This window comes from Tenrec ecaudatus, chromosome 4, assembly GCF_050624435.1.
Source record: "Tenrec ecaudatus isolate mTenEca1 chromosome 4, mTenEca1.hap1, whole genome shotgun sequence".
Taxonomy (NCBI): Eukaryota; Metazoa; Chordata; class Mammalia; order Afrosoricida; family Tenrecidae; genus Tenrec; species Tenrec ecaudatus.
The window spans coordinates 202,168,821-202,190,323 of NC_134533.1; the positions used below are offsets into that span (position 1 = coordinate 202,168,821).

The 21,503-nt window shown below is 39.4% G+C and overlaps 1 protein-coding gene across 1 annotated transcript in view; it reads left to right on the plus strand.

The window, feature by feature from the left end:
* The first annotated feature begins 1,920 nt into the window (after window positions 1–1,920).
* The window catches only part of IHO1 (interactor of HORMAD1 1), a 37,966-nt gene continuing 18,383 nt past the window's right edge, over window positions 1,921–21,503 (plus strand). Inside the window, exons 1-3 of the mRNA XM_075547914.1 lie at window positions 1,921–1,976; window positions 6,437–6,611; window positions 8,685–8,848. Of these exons, the coding sequence (XP_075404029.1) occupies window positions 1,921–1,976; window positions 6,437–6,611; window positions 8,685–8,848 (395 nt within the window). The remainder of the gene's footprint in view (window positions 1,977–6,436; window positions 6,612–8,684; window positions 8,849–21,503) is intronic.

The window sequence follows — 21,503 nt, forward strand, 5'->3', positions numbered from 1 at the left end:
TGTGAGCTTTTCTTAAATTAATGGCTACCTTTTCCCAGATCTCCATATCAAAGGTTCCTGACTCCGGAAAAGAAGGATTAAATTTCTTTACCAATTGAAGAAACTCTTTCATTCTCTTATTTGTTACCCTTACATTTTGTTTCTTCAAGAGGTGGCAAAGAGTGATACCATACTCTGTATCCTTGCTCTTTGCCTGACCCAAATCTCACTCGGACTAAAATACACACTTAAAAAATAAACTAAAAAAAAAGTCCCGATTCACCCACACTGTCCGATGAGGCCGTACAATTGTTACACGGGATATAACTTAAAAGAGTTCTTTTCCTACAAGACCCCACGTAATGGGCGCCATATGTCAGGGGAAGCCAGCCCCTAACACACCATTACGGGTCCGGTAGGCGCAATTGTATAGCAATAATAAGTAAAGATCATAGTAAAGTTATAGAGAGCATGATAGAAAGAAGTATAGAAACAAATGGGAGTCAGTCAGAATTCATGGTAGCATGCTCACCTCAGCTCCACTCGATGGTCCACGTGGAGGGAGAGAGTTTTTAAAGGTGGAGGGAGGGTGGGTTGGAAAGGGGGAACCGATTACAAGGATTTACATATAACTTCCTCCCTGGGGGACGGACAACAGAAAAGTGGGTGAAGGGAGAGGCTGGATTGTGAAAGATATGACAAAATAATAACTTATAAATTATCACCAAAAAAAAATAAATTATCACTAGGGTTCATGAGGGAGGGGGAAGTGGAAAAATGAGCTGAATCCAGGGGCTTAGGTGGAGAGCAAGTGTTTTGAGAATGATGAGGGCAATGAATGTACAAATGTGCTTTACACAATTGAGGTTAGTATGGATTGTGATAAGAGTTGTATGAGCCCCTAATAAAATGATTTTTAAAAAATTCTTGTAGGATAGCCCTTGTACCCTTGAAGAATCATCTTAATGGAAAAAATTCCTTGGTGCAACTTCCCTGGTCTTTTTTCTCTCCAGTTGACCTTCAGTTTTCTTAAAAACTTTTCATAATAATCTCCTATGGTCATCTTATGTCTATTGATCCCCCCAAATAGTCTTCATAACCTTCTGAGATGACCTCCAGGTCTTGAATTTAACTAGCCCAGAAGATCCCCTTGGAAGCCACTGTTTTGATTGTCCCTTTTCCTTTGAAGACACCTTCATGAGATGAAGACAAGTATTGAGAGCACTTACATACAGCCATCCATAGATCATAGACACATACCGTAAATGTATTTTATTTAGAATAAACTTTTATATGTATAAACTGGAACCCTAATCAACTGTAACCTCATCTTTCTCCCACAGAGCTACTGGTGGATTTGAATGTAGACCTTGTGGTTATCAGTCAAATATTGGTACCCTAGTAGCAATACATTTTTACTTACCCTCCTATGTAGTGAGGGAAGGCATGTTAGCCCAGAGAATTCACTCCCTACCTAACTTCTATATTACCAAATTTCACACCTCTTGGCATTCCAATATCTAATAGTCTTTGAGAAATTGTTCTTCTTGAGACAAGTAAAAGATTAAGTCATTTATCATGTCAGGTAATGAAATATAAGGTTTATTGATCCTTCCCTAAATGCAGATTATTGCTAAAGTGACAAGAGAACAGGCAGGAGAATCAGAGGCGGGGGAGGCAAATTTCCTGTTCCACAGATGTCTTTGGGCTCTCGGTGGTATTAAGAAGGATGAGAATCTATATGCAATTTATCAGTTGAGTATTTCTGTTGCTGGTGTATTGGTAATGGAAATTTCCAGCAATTAAACAGGAATGGAACTGCTCCAATGTCCTCATCTGCATTTAATGGTCATAACTAAAGTAACATTGGAAAATATTATAGTATATTAGTTTCCTTAATTAAAGTTTCTATCTTGTTTTAATTAGGCATAATCATAACAAATGGATTGTAATGTCTGGAATATCAAAGAGATGCTCAGTATTCCCTCAGGCTCTGGGTAAGTTTTCTGATTATATTCTCTGAGGTTTGAGGTGGTGTTATGTTTGGTTGCATAGATTACAGTAATGGAATTATTCTGTGAAGTCTTCCCTCCCTTTCCTCCCATTGTGTGACCATTACACACCCTCTCATGATTGTCATTCTCCTGCCAGCAGTTTTCTGATGACAAAATCCAGCATGTGTGTTAATTGAGCAATGACTCTGGGCCTGAGGTCTATGAGACCTTTAAGAAATCAGAATTGTTCCAACATCTGGAAAATGTCACCTCAGTTGAGATGACTGCTATTAAAACAGTAGAGGTCAAAATCAAGACAATGTTCAGATATGTGTTCAATTGTATAGTACAGTTTGTAGGCGTGGTGGCTGGAGTTAGAGCTACTCCAGCTGCTTGTCAGACTCATTGGGACACTATTCTCTATCTATGTGTGTTGACATTGGGATCTGCCAGCCTGCCATTGCTGACTTGGGATTTATGTGCATTTGCCTCATAAATATTGTACAACTAAGGAATTTCTGATTTCTCTTGAAATGCTTTTATCATTGAATGATTTGTTTCCTACAAAAATATCTGCCTGAAGACAATTATTAATTCATCAAAAACCTAGAACACTATATGATTAAAAAAGAAAAGTATTTACAGTTGATACAAATTAAGGAAAAAATATTTTTAAAATTCCAGATCATAACTTTAAGATTAAAATTCTACATGACTCCAGTAAGCTACAGAAACCACCTTTTTTTTGCCCCCCTGCAACCCCAGCCCAGTTAATTATTCTCTTTGGTCTAAGAGGGAAGTCACAAAGAGCTATTTTGAGCAGTGATTATGCAATTCATATTACAATATATGTGTGCAACTCATCAGTTTAGCTAATCTCAGGAAATAGTTCTACAATCCAAAATAATTGCCCTTCCTGTGTTGAGCCATTAGAGTTTATTTTTGTTTTATACTAATAATATGAAGACTCCTTAGGCTTAGAGAATATATACTTATATACTAATTACTTTGGGTTTAACATTTGAAAAAGAAATTATTTGTGTGAATGTGTATGTGTGTTTTCATGAATGTTATATTTCCTCAGATTACACAACAGCATTATGTAATGCAAATATTTGAAATATTTTCAAATAAAAACTTAAAAACTGTGTTTTGCTTATCCTGTAAAGGTACTGTTTCCGTAATGGACTCTCTGCACTCTGTACAAGTGTGACCCCTTCACATGTGACATAAAAAGCAAATTTGAAATACACAGCTAGAAGTATTTAAAAGAAGCAAAGGTAGGACACTAAAAAAGTACAAAACAAGGACCGGCCCCAATCCCAACTATGTGGACACCTGCCCTTCCCCCCAGAAGAATTTATTTCAGAGGACATCACTGAAGCTACAGCTCAGGAAGAGGGACATGTCAGATCAGAGCACATGGGAGCAAATGAAGGGGGAGGAAGAGAGAGTGGAGCACATCCTGGCCCACCAAGCCTTGATGACGATATTCCCACTCAGACCAGCCAATTTACAGAGAAGACCATATGGCCAGCCCCACTATGAGACACAACATGCCTCACTGGCCCATAGCGCTACAGGGGACAACACTGGAGACACATGTGGAAATTCTGCCTGGTCTGATCCCACCACATCGAGGCAAAACACTAAGGACATGCAACAGAACAGCAAGGGAAACACAGCAATGAAGTCCCCAGGGAATACCAAAAATAGACTTTGGGGCCAGGGCTTGGCACCCCATCACACTCGACCAGAAAACACACCTAAAGGCCAACAAACAGTCCTTGAACTAACTACACACTTTTCTTTCTTATTGTGTTTTGTTTTTTGTCATTGGGTTTTTGTTGTTGTTTTCTTTTCTTTTTTTGCTTGGTTTTGCTCTGTCTTGTTTATGTGCATGTTATTATCTCCACAGGTCTGTCTAAATAAGATAGACTGGATGAACAATCTGGAGGAGAAAACAACGGGACCAACAGTTCAGGGGACATGGGAGAGAGGGAGGTGGGGGGAAAGAAGTGGTGTTAACAAACCCAGGGACACGGGAACAAGTGATCCAAATTGGTGGTGAGGAGGGTGTCGGAGGCCTGGCAGAGCGTGACCAAGGATAATGTAACTGAGAGGAATTACTGAAACCCAAATGAAGGCTGAAGATGATAGTGGGACAAGAGAAAAATCAAAGGAAATAGAGGAAAGAGCTAGGAAGTAAAGGGCATTTACAGAGGTCTAAATAAAGACATGTACATATGTAAATACATTTATATATGAGGATGGGGAAATAGATTTATGTGCATATATGTATGTTCAGTATTAAGGTAGCAGATGGACATTGGGCCTCCACTCAAGTACTCCCTCAATGCAAGAATACTTTGTTCTATTAAACTGGCATTCCACAATGCTCACCTTCCCAACACAATTGCTGAAGTAAAAGTGGGTGCATAAGCAAATGTGGTGAAGAAAGCTGATGGTGCCTGGCTATCAAAAGAGATAGCATATGGGGTCTTAAAGTCTTGAAGGTAAAGAAGTGGCCATCTAGCTCAGAAGCAACAAAGCTCACATGGAAGAATCACACTAGCCTGTGTGATCACGAGGTGTCAAAGGGATGAGGTATCAGGCATCAAAGAACAAAAATTCCTGTCATTGTGAATAAGGGGGAGTGTGGAGTGGGGACCCAAAGCCATCTGGAGGCAACTAGACATCCCCTTTCAGAAAGGTCATGGGGAGGAGATGAGCCAGTCGGGGTATAGTGTAGCAACAATGAAACATACAACGTTCCTCTAGTTTCTAAATGCTTCCTCACACCGCCCCCCTCCACTATCATGATCCCAATTCTACTTTACAAATCTGGCTATACCAGAGGATGTACACTGGTACAGATTGGAACTGGAACCACAGGGAATCCAGGACGGAGGATCCCTTCAGGACCAGTGGTGAGAGTGGCAATACCAGGAGGGTGGAGGGAGGTTAGGGTAGGAAGGGGGAACCGATTATAAGGGTCTACATATAACCTCCTCCCTGGGGGACGGAAAACAGAAAAGTGGGTGAAGGGAGATGTCAGACAGTGTAAGATATGACAAAACAATAATTTATAAATTATCAAGGGTTCATGAGGGAGAGGGGAGCAGGGAGGGAGGCGGAAAAATAAGGAGCTGATGATAAGGGTTTATGGGGTAAGCAAATGTTTTGAGAATGATGAGGGCAAGGAATGTACATATGTGCTTTACATAATGATGTATGTATGGATTGTGCTAAGAGTTGTATGTGCCCCTAATAAAATGATTTTTTTAAAAGATAAAAAATAAAAATGTGTAAAACAATAATGCTTTGCTTCAAAATCAATTTTAAATGGATTTCTCCTTGTACTGGTCCAAGGTGATCATATTCTTCAGCCTGGGCGAGAACTCCCTTGTATTTTATCATGGCTCCCTCGCCTTCCGTCACGCTCCCTTTCTTCCCTATGCTCCATACCTAAGGGGAATTCAGGTGTGTTCTTCAAATTCACCTCTAGATGCTCAGTTATATACTTGATTGGTATCTGTGAATAGGTTTAAATTTTTATATAAATGATCTATAGTAGAACACATTCTATTTTTACCTTTTTCTACACTAAAAATATGTTTTGGAAATTCATTCATATGTAAATATAACTTACTTCTTCTGACTGCTTCATCATTTTTTATTTTATCTATGCCATTGTAGGTGAATAGATTCAACTTTTAAAAAAGATAATGTTCTCTTAACTCCTAAAATTTTCATTAACTTTGATCTCCAAAATGCTGTTGTAGTCCAGGTTGCTATTCTACAGGAATAATGGTGTTACTTTTTTTCTGTTTGCATTACTGAATGTTTCCAGGTTGTTGTAATATCTGCCATTCTGAATTTCCTTGTTTCTTTTTAGGAAGAGCTGGTAATATGCAGCTGACAAAGGTCATGTGTTAGTCTGGGTACTTTAGAGAAACAAATCCACAGAAACATGTATAAGAGAGAGTTTTATATAAAGGTTAATTGCGCATAAGGAAAACATTTCAACCCAGTAATGCCCAAGACTGCAAGTCCAACATTAACCGATTAAACCATGTCTAACCACCAATCCACAAAATCCTCCTCCATCTCACAAAACAGACGCAATGATGCCGACTGCAGGAGGAAAGCTGAGTCAGTGAATGTGTAAACATCTCAGCGCTGGCAGGGGTCTCAACCCGGGTGCTCCAGCACCCAGAGCTGCATTGGGCTAGAGACCTGAGAACCAGAAAGGCGAGGCTCACCAAGCCATTTGTCCCTCCGCCCTTCAATTAACCCCACATGTGTTTATCGGCCAGGTTGGCACAATAAACTACCTCAGATCACAAGCTAGCACTTTCCCCAGGCTACTCTGGAGGGAATAGTTGTGACTGATTAGCGATTTTCATTTGTTCAGGATGTTTTTCCGCTTGATAAACCTATCTTCTCTCATCTTATTTCAGGGTCATTATGTCATCTAACTGGAATAATAATCAGAGTGATTATTCCAGTCTCAGTGATTCCCAGTTCCTCTTTGGATCCCAGTTCTGCCCAGAAAATTCAGAGACCCTTTCAGGACCTTTGGAGATTGGTACCTACTCAAGACATCCAAAACAATCACAACAGAATTCTCTGGATGTGAGTTTTATTCCAGACTTTCTTTTTTTTTTGAACTCTTTTTTTTTTAATTAAAAAAATTTTTTTTTAACATTTTATTAGGGGCTCATACAACTCTTACTACAATCCATACATATACATACATCAATTGTATAAAGCACATCTGTACATTCTTTGCCCTAATCATTTTCTTTTTTTTCTCTTCTTTTCTTTTTTTACATTTTATTAGGGGCTCATACAACCCTTACCCCGATCCATACATATACGTACATCAATTGTATAATGCACATCCACACATTCCCTGCCCCAATCATTCTCAAAGCATTTGCTCTCCACTTAGGCCCTTTGCATCAGGTCCTCCTTTTTTTTCCCCTCCCTCCCCACTCCCCCCTCCCTCATGTGCCCTTGGTAATTTATACATTGTTATTTTGTCATATCTTGCGGAGCCTCCCTTCGCCACCTTCTCTGCCGTCCATCTCCCAGGGAGGAAGTCACATGTGGATCCTTGTAATCAGTTCCCCCTTTCCAACCCACTCACCCTCCACTCTCCCAGCATCGCCCCTCACACCCTTGGTCCTGAAGGTATCATCCACCCTGGATTCCCTGTGCCTCCAGCCCCCATATGCACCAGTGTACAACCTCTGCCCTATCCAGCCCTGCAAGGTAGAATTCGGATGATGGTAGTTGGGGGGAGGAAGCATCCAGGATCTGGGGGAAAGCTGTGTTCTTCATCGGTACTACCTCGCACCCTGACTGGCCCATCTCCTCTCCTAAACCCCTCTATGAGGGGATCTCCATTGGCCGACACTTGGGCCTTGGATCTCCACTCTGCACTTCCCCCTTCATTCAATATGGTATATATGTATATACATATACACACACATATATATACATATATATGGGTTTTTTTTTGCATGATGCCTTATACCTGGTCCAGACTTTCTTTACACGTATTTCATTGCCATTTTGGAGACAATCCATATAGGAATCATTCTACTGGAATGTCTTTTAGGATCATACATTTCTAAAGATTACTTGTCTAAATGGATTTGTGCTTGATTGGTGATTCATTTGACTTTATATGAATCTGAAATGAAGAAAATATATTTTCAATATCATGTATTACCAAAGCAGTATAGAATAGTGCCAGTCTCTCGGCCATTCCTGGGAAAAGCCAAATATTGCAAGACATTTTCCAATACTAGTCATGCCACTGCTTATGAAAATGTCATGGGGAAAAAAGAGAACTGTCATAAAGTAGCAATTTTATTTTAGGTAGAAATTGTTTTCTAAGAAATTTCAAGTGCTCTGTGGATTTTAGTTAACTATATCACATCATCTCCTTGTAAAAGTAGATTCTGAGGCCCAATGAATAAGTGAGAATGAGTAACGAAGTCCTGACTCCTTGTTCTTTTAGCCCAACCTGTCTCTTTTCCTGTGAATCAGAATTGTTTGATTATTTTGGCTTAGAACTAGATTTCATTATATATACCAAATTTCCTGCATCAATTAGGGACTTGACTATTGAATTATATGGTATGTAAATTACTTGCCAATAAAACTGTTGGAAAAAATTAGGAACTTACTAAGATTAGATCAGTGTGTTAAAGTAGGTTAAGGTATATTCAGAGATAAGTATTGCACTGTGAAAATGGTGCTTAGTGCTTTAAAGAAATAAATGAGCTCCCAGAGCCTTTTAGAGTGTGGCCTAATATGTCATCTCCAGCCCATGTCAGTCTCATTGGCTCATCAACAATGGAATAAAAGCACTTGAAAAATGCTGAAAAGGAAAACTGACACATCATCGCAAATACTGCGTAAATAATACTCTGTTGTTTTCCCTTTACATCAGTGCACTTGATTCAAATATATTTTTATTTACATCTTAAGTATACTTGAGCTTGGAGGACAAATTATATTAATAAAAGAGTGTATTTGAAATAGAATATTCTGCTGTATATGAAAGCAAATACAAATACATACAACGGTATGCTTTACAATTGAATATAACTTCATTGTCCAGAAATACAGTGAGTGCTATAAGTATTTTTTGATAAAGACTATAATGATCTCTCCCTTCCACTCACTTAACAGAGTGAACCTAGTATTTTCACAAAGTACCAGACAAAACCCCAGCTATTTGGAGGACATACAAAGGATGGAAGCTTATTTCCTCTTCCTTTGTCAGCTGGGAAATCAAAGAGCCTCTTTGAACAGTTTGAAGAGAAGAAGAAAAGGGGAAAAGACAAATCTGAAAGGTATGTAAACCAGTTTATCTTGGATGAAGGATACAGAAAGTAGAGTGCCAATCCTATACTTCAAGTTCAGCTGATAGCACTCTTGCCGTTTTTTTTTAAGTGTAAGAACCCAGTTATCTTTTTCAAGCCACACTTGTTTTAGCTGTGCACAGAAAAAAATGTCTAGAGAGATATAAATCACATTAAGTGTTTTTCATTTTAGTAATATCTAAGGTATTAGTAACAAAGATTATTATAATTTTATTAGTAGTTTTTAAATATTTTCTAATTTATTCTATGTTCAGGAAATCATTAAAGACTATGATTTTTAGTTATGATGTAATTTATATACTATATGATTCAATGTACTTTTTAAAGTGTATAATTTGGTGATTGTTTTGTAAATTCTTGCCTTTTCAGTTCATTTAATAGTTACTCTTTATTTTCTTTCTTGTGAATGTAACTTATAGTGAATTTGAATATTATTTATTTATTTTATTTTGAGTATTTATGCCGGTTTAGGCCCCTCTGAAAAGTAAGAGGTCTTCTTAGAGAAATGTGATATTCCAGTAATATATCTTAGATGTTTCCCATTAAATTGTTTTCTTTTCTGATCATCAAGGTAAAAAAATTACAGCATACATTACTAATTTTTAAAAAACATTTTATTGGGGGATCATACAACTCTTAACTAAATCTATTACATAAAGCACATTTGTACATTCGTTACCCTCATCATTCTCAAAACATTTGCTCTCCACATAAGCCCCTGGCATCAGCTCCTTATTTTTCCACTCCCTCCCCATTCCCCCTCCTTCATGAACCCTTGATAATTTATAAATTATTATTTTGTCATATCTTACACTGTCCGACATCTCCCTTCACCCACTTTTCTGTTGTCCATCCTCCAGGGAGGAGGTTATATGTAGATCCTTGTAATCAGTTCCCCCTTTCTACCCTACCCTCCCTCTACCCTCCCGGTATTTTCACTCTCACCACTGGTCCTGAAGGGGTCATCTGTCCTGGATTCCCTGTGTTCCCAGTTCCTATCTGTACCAGTGTAACTCCTCTTATCTAGCCAGATATGTAAAGTAGAATTGGGATCATGATAGTGTGGGGGTGGGGGGAAAGCATTTAGGAACTAGAGGAAAGTTGTTTCATTGTTGCTACACTGTACCCTGACTGTAAGGGGAGGTCCAGTTGCCTACAGATGGGCTTTGAGTCCCCAATCCACATTCCCCTTATTCACAATGATAGGAATTTTTGTTCTTTGATGCCTGATACCTGATCCCTTCAGCACCTCCTGATCACACAGGCTAATGTGCTTCTTCCATGTGGGCTTTGTTGCTTCTTTTTTTTTTTTTTAATGTTTTATTAGGGGCTCATACAACTCTTACCACAATCCATACATACATCAATTGTGGAGAGCACATCTGTACACTCATTGCCCTCATCATTTTCAAAGCATTTGCTCTCCAGTTAAGCCCTTTGCATCAGGTTCTCTTTTTCCCCCCTCCCTCCCTGCTCACCCCTCCCTCATAAGCCCTTGATAATTTATAAATTATTATTTTGTCAGATCTTGCCCTGTCAGACGTCTCCTTTCACCCCTTTTCTGTTGTCCGTCCCCCACGGAGGAGGTCACATGTAGATCCTTGTAATCGGTTCCCTCTTTCCAACCCACTCTCCCTCTACCCTCCCAGTATTGCCACTGACACCCCTGGTCCTGAAGAGATCATCCGCCCTGGATTCCCTGTGCCTCCAGCCCCTATCTGCACCAGTATACATCCTCTGCTCTATCCAAACTTGCAAGGTATAATTCAGATCATGATAGAGTAAAGGTGGGGGTGGGGAAGCATTTAGGAAATAGAGGAGAGCTGTATTCTTCACCGGTGCTACATTGCAGCCTGACCGACTCATCTCCTCCCCTAGACCCCTCTGCAAGGGGATCTCCAGTGGCCGACAAATGGGTTTTGGGTCTCCACTCTGCACTTCCCCCTTCATTCACTATGGTAAGATTTTTTTGTTCTGATGATGCCTTATACCTGATCCCTTCGACACCTCATGATCACACAGGTTGGTGTGCTTCTTCTATGTGGGCTTTGTTGCTTCTCAGCTAGATGGCCGCTTGTTTACCCTCAAGCCTTTAAGACCCCAGATGCTATAACTTTTGATAGCCGGGACCATCAGCTTTCTTCTCCACATTTGCTTATGCACCCATTTGTCTTCAGCGATCATATCATGGAGTTGTGCACCCAATGATATGATTTTTTGTTCTTTGATGCCTGATAACTGATCCCTTCGGAACCACGTGATCACACAGGCTGGTGTGTTCTTCCATGTGGGCTTTGTTGCTTCTCAGTTACATGGCCGCTTGTTTATCTTCAAGCCTTTAAGACCCCAGATGCTATCTCTTTTGATAGCTGGGCACCATCAGCTTTCTTCAACACATTTGCTTATTCAGCTGCTTTGTCTTCAGCAGTTGTGTCGGGAGGGTGAGCATTATAGAATGCTAATTTAATAGAAGAAAGTCTTCTTGTATTGAGGGAGTACTTGAGTGGAGGCCCAATGTCCTTCTGCTACCTTAATACTAGACCTATAAATATATGCACATAGATCCATTTCCCCATCCTCATATAAAAATATATTTGCATATGTACATACCTTTATCTAGATCTTTATAAATGCCCTCTGACTCCCAGCTCTTTCCTCTATTTCCCTTGACTTTCCCATGGCCCACTATCATGCTCAGTCCCTACCTGGGTTTCACCAATTCCTCTTGGTTACATTACCCTTGATCACACCCTACCAGGCCTCCTACACCCACCTCACCACTGATTTGGATCACTTGTTGTTCCCTTGTTCCTGGGTTTGTTAACGCCACTTCCTTTCCCCCACCTCCCCCTCTCCCATGTCCCCCTGGAAATGGTGGTCCCACTGTTTTCTCCTCTAGATTGTTCATCCAGCCTATCTTATTTAGATAGATCTGTGGAGATAACATGCACAAAAACAAGACAGAGCAAAACCACAACAAAAAAGCAAATTGTGTAGTTAGCTTAAGGACTGTTTGTTGGCCTTTAGGAGTGTTTTCCAGTTGAGTGTGGTGGGGTGCCAAGCCCTGTCCCCAAAGTCTATTTTTGGTATTCCCTGGGGACTTTGTTGCTCTGTTTCCTTTGCTGTTCTGTTGCACATCCTTAGTGTTTTGCCTCGATGTGGTGGGATCAGATAGGGCAGAATTCCCACACTGTGTCTCCAGTGTTATCCCCTGTAGGGCTATGGTTCAGTGAGGCATGTTGTGTCTCATAGTGGGGCTGGCCATATGGTCTTCTCTGTGGATTGGCTGCTCTGAGCGAGAATATCATCGTCAAGGCTTGGTGGGCCAGAATATGCTCCACTCTCTCTTCCTCCCTCTTCATTTGCTCCCGTGTGCTCCGATCAGACATGTCCCTCTCCCTGAGCTGTAGCTTCAATGCTGTCCTCTGAAATAAATTCCTCTGTGGGGAGGGGCAACTGTCCACGTAGTTGGGATTGGGGCCTTCCCCACATTACTTATTTTAAGGCTCAAAAAGATACAAGAGAATTCTTAAGTCACACGTCCAATTAATTTTCCCACTTTCAAATGCTTGGTTTTTTTTTAGATATACTATCATTTTTATAAAGGAACCCTAGTGACAAAGTGGTTCTGCATTTGGCTGCAAGGGAAGCAGTTCAAAACCATAAGCTGCTCCCCCAGAAAAAGAATGGTCTTTCTACTCCCATAAATAGTTAGTCTCAGAAACTTACAGAGACCGTTTTACCCTGTCCTTATAAGGTCACTTTGAGTTGGCATTGACTCAGTGGCTGTGAGTGAGTACTAACTTTAAAAAATATTCTTATTTATTAGAATGTTTATGCATATAACAAATATATTAGCTAAATTAGGACTGCTATATTAGTTTGTTCATAAGCTAAAGTCATAGAGAAATGAATTTCTAGTTAGTAGGTGAGCACTTTATCTTTTGGTTAGTTGTAATTAAGTTATTGTAAAGGCTACACTTTGCATTAGGTAAATCGGCTGCACATCACCTCTTGAAAAGCAGGGAGGTTACTTTGAGAACTAAGGTGCACCTGATCTAAGCCATGGTATTTTCAATCGTCTCATATGGATGTGAAAGTTGGATGTTGAATAAAAAAGACTGAAGAATTGATGCATTTAACTTTGGTGCTGGCAAAGAATATTGAAAATACCATGAACTGATGAAAGAACAAATCTGTCTTGGAAGAAGTACAACCAGAGTGCTCCCTTAGAGCCATGAGTGGAGAGACATCATCTCACATACTTTGGACATATTATCAAGAGAGACCAGTCACTGGAAAAGGACATGATGCAAATTAAAGTAGAGAGGCAGCGAAAAAAGGAAGACTCTTGATGGGATGGATTGACAGAGTGGTGCCAACAATGGGCTCAAACAGGAAGAACGGTTGTGAGGATGGTGTAGGACCAGGATATTGGGCTATTTCGTTCTGTTGCACACAGGTTTGCTATGAGTTGGAACTGGTTCAGTGGTACCTAACATCAACAAAAGCTATATCTTTGGATATCACAGAAATCATACCAACCAAGCAGATATTTCACTTTGTTATTTTTGTGACAGTGAAGATCTATCACTTAACATCACTAGTAGTATTTTTCAAAGCTCCCTTTCTTTCATTACTATAAATATATGTCACAAAAATGACCTTTCAACAGTTTTTACATGTACAGGTCAGTGACATGAATTATGTTTATTATGTAGTTCAATCATCATGCTCACCCAGTCCTAAATTAAACCATCGCCTTTAACAGATCACATTGCTTTTGAGGCTTAAAGATGTGCTTGGCACTGAGGATGCTATAGGCATGCTGTGGGGGATTAAAGTTTTGACCAAGTTATCCAAGATCCTGTGATCCAGTTGGAGAGTCAAAATAAATGCACTTTTAAATGAGCCATTTATGTCAGAGGCATAATGGTCAAACCATGTGGTACTAAAGAAGGGCGATGTCCAGTGGACAGAAGTTTGAGGCTTCCTGGAAGAGCGAGGACTTGAGCTAGCCTCACGGATGGGCAGTTAGCCTTGAGAGGGGAGGGATGGGAGTGCTGCCAACTGAACTGAGCCCAGCAAGTTCCCGACATGGCAAAAAGCAGGCTTGGCTGCTAAGCTGGGAGGAAGTAGGAATTAGGCAGCTGGCAAGTGGAGCATCTCCACCACCACTGCCAGTTGCCATGGAGTTTACTCCAACTCAAGGAGACCCTCCTATAGAATTGTGCTTCATGGGCTTTTCAATGGCTGTGACTCTTAGTAAACAATTGCCAGGCCTTTCTTCTGAGAGACTTCTAGGTGGATTCTGTCTACAAACCTTGCAGTTATTACCTGTGCTCTTAGCCATTTTCACCTCTCAGGGACTCCTAAAGAGCATGGTGGGGTCCCTAGATGCCTATCAAAGAATGTCGGGGCACCCTCGGTTTCTGAGCACAGGAATAGCATGAAAATAATGGCTTAAGATGGCTTGCAGCTCCTTGAGGTTTAAGATTCTGGTTGGAAATATTGGCCCTCAGAGAAAGTACCTGTAACTATGCAAGCCGCTAGTGCCTGCTGAGTCGCTCTCTGGGTGGAGGTGGGCAAAACCCAGTTTATAAGCCTTGGTGACAAGTATAAGAGTGGAGGACCAAGACTACCAGCACGTTTACGTACACAGAGAAAGACAATGTTGGATTAGTTATTTTTTCTATTGTATATCCACCTTCCTTTAGTGAGAAAAGCAAAATTCTCTATTTAAAGTATTGCATTCTTTTGATTAAAATAAATGTTTCCCAGATGTTCTGAGCCTTCTTTCTCTTAGAAATCCAGGCTCTGGAAACAGTGGTTTCACAAAGGTCCTTGCAGGGATGTAGCAGGTGACCATGCATGTAGATAAGTGGATTGTCCCCACTCCCTTCCTGCTTTGCACAGAACAGCCTTAATTCTTTTTGTTCTTTGTGCTTTTATTTGAACAACTATGCTGCAGCTAAAAAAGTAAATAAACATTACTTCAGATAAGCCTCTTTCTTCCTTTTCTTCTTTTTTTTTGTACTAAAAATGCTTTTCTGTTACAAATGGCTAATAAAATGGTTTAAAGAAAATGCTTATATAGAGAGAACAAAAGATGAGGATGCTGAAGAATTTATCCTCATTAGAAAATTGTGTATTGAAAAGCATAATTTTCATAAATTCTAGTGAATCAAACAAAATACTTCCAGCTTGAAAGCATAAAGATGAGAAAGTCTGATGTGGGGGGTCGAAACATAAGTGATGCAAGCAATAAGATACCAATTTTCGTGTTATTATTTGAAAGTACATAATTTTAAAATTTTATACCAAGAACATCTGAAGTGAAATTACAAATGAAGCTTCATCATTCTAATTGTATTCATTAGGGCTGTTGGGTAGCAAATAGAAGCTCATCTCTGACTAGCTTTGCAAAAAAGGAGAATTTATTAATTCTTCCAACCAAATTTGAGAAGTACAAGGAATGAAAAGTAACCAGAATTCAGGCACATTTGTGCTTCTCTATCTCAACTTCTTACTTCTCTCTTAGAAATCAGCCTCCTACCAACAAAGCAGAAAGGTCTGTCTTCTCTGAGTTTCATTCTGAAAATTCCAAAGGGAGACTTCTGATTGGTCTGGCTGGCTTAGGTCATAGGAGGTGGCATGGAGGAAACTGCCAGGACTTCTTTGGGATGCAAGAGGAAACAGTTCCCAGCTGGGAGCTGGACACGCCAAATAAGGATGGCCATTACCTAGAGCATATTTAAGAAAACAGATTGGCCTTATTTATAAGGAGCCCTGGTGATGCTGTGGGATAAGCATTGGGCTATGAGTCACATGGTTGGTGGTTCATCATTAATTAATAACCACAAATAGATCACAGAAATAACTGTGTGCCTTCAATGATTGTTGATCATCATAGTGAAGTTTATTATTCATTCATCACATAATAAACACTACCAGGCGATGTCAGCATGGGCAATATCAAGAGGGTGAATAATGGTACCTTCTTTAAAAGTACCCAGTCCTGTAGGGAAACAGACACATGTAGTGAATAAATTATATAACTAGGCCAGAAATAAGTAGTAAGCAACAGATATAAATTTTCACTATTTAAAATAGGAAAGACATTTATTAAAAAGGAGAGTAAGAGGGAATAAGCATGCTGCATCCTATTTTTCCCACTGACTGCAACTAAAATCCATGTACAGGATTTTACAGAGGCCCAAGATGGACTTTGGGCCTCTACTTAAGTCTTACCTCCATATAAGAATGGCTTGTTCTAATATTGTGGCATGTATGACACTCACCTTCCCTGCGCGATTGCCGAAAATAAAATGGGTGCATAGCAAATGTGATAAAAGCTGATGGTGGCCAGCTATTAAAAGATAAAGCATCTGGGGTCTTAAGCAAGCAGCCATCTAGCAGGGGGAAGCAACAACACCCACATGGAAGAAGCACACAAGCCTGTATGATCATGAGGTGTCGATGGGAATAAGTATCAGAAGTTCAAAAACAAACAATAAAATTGACATGAAGGGGTGTGGACAAAGTGGAGACCCAAAAGTCCACCTGAAAGATAATTGGACAGTCCTTCACAGAAGGGCCACATGGAAGGGATGACATATCCAGGGTGTGCTATAGCACTGATGAAGCACATAATTATCCTCTAGCTCTTTAATATTTCCTCCCCTTACTGTTATGGTCTTTGTCTTACCTCAACCTCATTAATCTTGTTGGACCTGCATATGTTCATTTGTATAATCAAGATTGTTTGATGCACGAAAGCCTAGATAGAAAACCCTTCAGAAACAGGAATAGGAGTAATGATTCCCTGAGGGTACAGGAGTAAGAGGGGAAGGAGAGCTGATGGCAGTGATGAATGTGTAACCTCACACTAGGGGAACAAATAACAGAATTGTAGGTGAATGGATACATTGGATGGTGTAAGATACAGCAAATAATAACAAAATAGTATATAATAATAAGGGTCCCTGGGGGTAAGGTGAGAGAGGGAGGGGGAGGAGGGGAGTGAGCTGATGACAGAATTCAAGAAGAAAGAAAATCTTTTGAAACTGATGGTGGCAGCAATTGTATAATGATGTTGATCTAATTGAATTATGGATTGTTATAATATATGTAAGAGCTCCCAATAAAATGATTAATTTTTATAAAGGAAAGAAGAAAAGGTATTTCAACTGAAACTAAAAATATTTTAAAAATAAAATCCCTGCACTGAATACATAAAACACTCAGGAAATTGATCAACATATGAATAAAAACTTTATTACATTATACACTAGAAATTTAAGGAATATGTAAAGAAAAAAAAATTCAGGAAATTAAAAGGTAGCAGGTAGAAAGATGGAAGAAAACCAGAATTTGAAGTATGAACAATCTGGATCTGAATATCCTTTTCTTCTTGTCTTTTTTTTTTTTTTTTTACTTTTCTGATGTGTTCTTTTCTTTTTTTTTCCTTCTTGTCTTTTTATTGTAATAAACATTGAAAACTTCTACAAAAGACACTTAAGAGAGTGAAAAGACAAGCTACTAAATAGGAGAGTATGTGTCTGATTCATATTTCCAATAAAGGACTTGAATGTAGAACAAATAAGGAACTTTAAAAACTCAATAAGAAAATAAGTAACCCAATAAAAATGGGGAAAGATTTAAACAGACACCACATGAAAGATAATAGATGGATGTCACATAAAGTACATGAGAAGATGCCAAATAGCTCATGAGCAGCCATTTACGATACAACTCTTGGTCTCCCCTCCTGAGGAAAGAAGAATGAAGAAAATAGAAGATGCACAGAAGCAATTAGACCAATTGACTGATCCACCACGAGAACATCAGTGTCCACGAACCTGAGACCAATAGAACCAGATGGTGCCTGGCTACTAATTCCAACTGCTCCACAAGGAATCACTTTAGAAGGTTCTGAATAGAGTGGGAGAAAAATGTGGAATCAAACTCAAAATCATAAAAGAAGCCAGGTTTACTGGTCAGATGGAGACTGATGGACCAGTCAAGACTAAGCCCCTTAGTCAACCTTCACGTCTGGAAATGAACTCATCCTCATGGCTCAGCTTCCAGCCAAACAATGTTGTTTGTTGCCATTGAGTTGATTCTGACTCATAGCGACTCTACAACAGAATGAAACACCATCCTCACAAGTGTTGTTATGTTTGAGCCCATTGTTACAACCACTGTGTCAATCCTTCTCCTCTTTTTTATTGCCCTTCTACTTTCCAAGCTTGATGTCCTTTTCCAGTAACTGGTCTCTCCTGATCACATGTCCAAAGACTGAGTATCTCCATCCTTGCTTCTAAGGATGTACTTCTTCCAAGACAGATTTGTTTGTTCTTTTGTCAGTTCATGCTACTTTGGCTATTCTTCACCAGCACCACAATTCAAATACATCATTCTTCTTCAGTTTTCCATATTCAATGCCCAACTTTCACATGTGTATGAAGCAATTGAAAATACTATGGCTTGAGTCAGGCTTACCTTAGTTCTCAAAGTAACACCTTTGCTTTACAACATTCTACAGAGGCCTCTTGTGCAGTATATTTACCCAATGTTTGATCTCTTGACTGCTGGTTCCATGAAAACCTTATGGAAGTTTTGAAACTTTATAGATAGCCTAGAAAAACTATATGTACTTTAAAAGAAAAGAAAAAAAAGCTATACATACTATGACTTTTTCCTAATGCCAAAAATTCCCCTGACCTGAATAGAAGAGGAGAAAAATATGGAACAGATTTCAAATTCACACAGACACAGACATATATGTGACCACATGATCAAGTCAATAACCTCTTAACAACAAAGATGAGACCATAAGGGGCAGGTACACTAGAGCACTGGAAAAGGAACAAACAACACAAAGACAGAGTGTTTAAGGTAACAGATATCAATGAACAATTTTCATGGAAATTATAAAATAGGAGTCTAACTTGCTGTGTAAACTTCTGAGACCAAAAACTCAATAAAATATATGAACTTAAACTTTGGCCCAAAGTGGTGAAGGGAACCTGATTTTCTTTTTTGCTTAGGTTTTTACGTAGGAATCACAGTTCATCCTTCAATTCTGCTGGAAAGCTGAATAATATCTCCTTACATGTTCCAGCACTTCAGACTTCTTTCAGTGTCCTTTTCTTTTTTGATTTGTCAATAATTTAATTTTGTTTGGATTCACAATCAATGCCTTTTTAATTTTTTAAAATTATTTTATTGGGGGCTCATACAACTCTTATTACAATTCATACATACATCCATTGTGTCAAGCACATTTGTACATTTGTTGCCATCATCGTTCTCAAAACATTTGCTTTCTATTTCAGCCCTTGGTATCAGCTCCTCCTTTTTCTCCTCCCTCCCCACCCCATGACCCTCACAAACACTTGACAATTTATAAATCATTGTTCATTTGCCATGTCTCACACCGCCCAAAGTCAGTGTCATTTTCTTCATCGAGGCATCACTTCTAGCTCGAGTCTTTAACTGCCCAAGGACACGGTACTCAACAACCAGAAACAAGCCTCGGTGCCCCCTGAGCCTGCTCAATTATTCTAAGTGCCCAATCCCAGGAAGCTTGAGAAGTTTAGCTAACCCCACTCTGCTTGCCCGTGTTCTACAATTAGGTGATTCCCCTTGTTTGGCCCTGCTTCTTGATGTGCTGGGAACTATGGGTAGACTAAGCCTACATACTGTTCACAGTCTCCTTGACAACCCTTTCCTGCACGACACCTAACTAAGTATTGCACACATGTGTTAGAGTAGTGTCCCTGGTGTCGTTGCCCAGTTCTTGGACCCTGTGTCTTCTTTCTTGGCTTACTGAAAATTTTCCTGAGGATAAATAGATGACACCTAAACCATTTTGGCGTGCGGGTGGAGATCTTGTATACCTGAGGGAGGTTCTGAGCAGCACAAATGATTAAGTAAGTACTCAGCTACTGACCAAGAGATACCTCCCAAGGTACTTTGGAAACCATATGCAACATAGTTCTGCTGACACACATGGAGGATCTGTGGGTCGGAATCCACTCCATGACAACTAACTGGTGGTGGTGGTGTATGCTGGAAATTATCTGTTCCCCCTCACATAACTGTGAATTAGGGTACATTGAATATTACTGTTCCTCAGAATCTCTGAAGGCATTGCTTTATTTTCTTGTCACTTCTTAAGTTGCTTTTAAGAAGTCTGGTACTGTTCTAATTTCTGAACCCTTGAAGATCACTTTATTATTTTTTTTCTGTTTGCAAGACTTTAGGTGTTTGATTTTTTTTAGGATTTTTTTTTCATTCAAGTTCTTCTAGCGACATGCTTTGATGTAGCGTGTCATAGTGCCTGAGCATTGGGTAGTTACTTTCTGTCTGTAAACTTGTGTCCTCTGTTCTTGGATACTTAAAAATAGTTTTCCCTTGGAAACATCCTTTCTCCTTTCACTCTTCTCTCTTTTGGGATAGCCTATCTTCTGGGTGTGTTGTTGGAGCTGCTGAATTGATCCTCTAATGGTTTTTTTTCTACCTTTCATCTATTTTACCACCTCTATTCTATTGCATTTAAAGTTTTCTGCTGCCTTTAATTTATACTCTTATTTTCTGCTTTTGTCACATTCTGTTTTTAGTATGATTATTTCATTAACTATTTCCATCTTTTTTATTGTTCTCAAGTAATATCCTAGCTTCTTTCTATCAAGTATGTAATTTATAGATTCCTTAACAGTGATAATAAATTCTCTTTTTAAAGTTGCTATGGTAGGCCAGCAGAAAGACCTGGTATGAAGCATGAAGGAGGCTGAGTGATGCAAGCATTTCCCGATCAACTGCTAACCTGAGGGCTGGTTCCACTGCCTCCTTGGATGAAACAGCCTGGTGGTCTCCTTCTATAAAGATAACAGCAAAAAAGATCGTAGGGAGCACTTCTGCTCTGTGCATATAGGACCACCATGAGTCAGGGGCAGATTTGATGGCACCTAAGTGACAACAACACAAAGAGCTGTAATTACGGGGATTCAAATCTTGATATTGACATCCATATTTTAGAGATTAAGGAAATATAATCTGACATTTTATTTTATTATTAAATACTTTTATGGGGGCTCTTACAGCTTTTATCACAATCCATTTATCCATCCCTTGTGTCGAGCTCCCTGGAAGAAAGGCCTGGCTATCTATTCCTGTAAAGATGCAACTTGGAAACCCTATGGGATGCACAACTATGTTCTCTGCAGCATTATTCACACAGCAAAAGAATGGAAATAACCCAGTGTCTATCAGATCAACAGATGAATGGATGAGTAAACTGTGGTACATCTAATTGAATTGTGGATTGTTAGAATATCTGTAAGAGCTCCCAATAAAATGTAAAAAAAAATCAAATGCCTTCAAAAATGTGGTACATATCATGGAGTCCTATATGAAACTCTCTGTAATCATAAAACACAGTGATGAGTCCTTGTAATATATATATGAGTGGACCTGGAGGGCATAATGCTAAGTGAAATAAGTCAACCACATAAGAAAGATAGATGGATAAATAGATACGTACGTACGTACCAGTGTTCATTGGTAGCTACAGGTGGTAGGATGAGCTCTAAGTTATAAATACTTATTATTTTTGGTG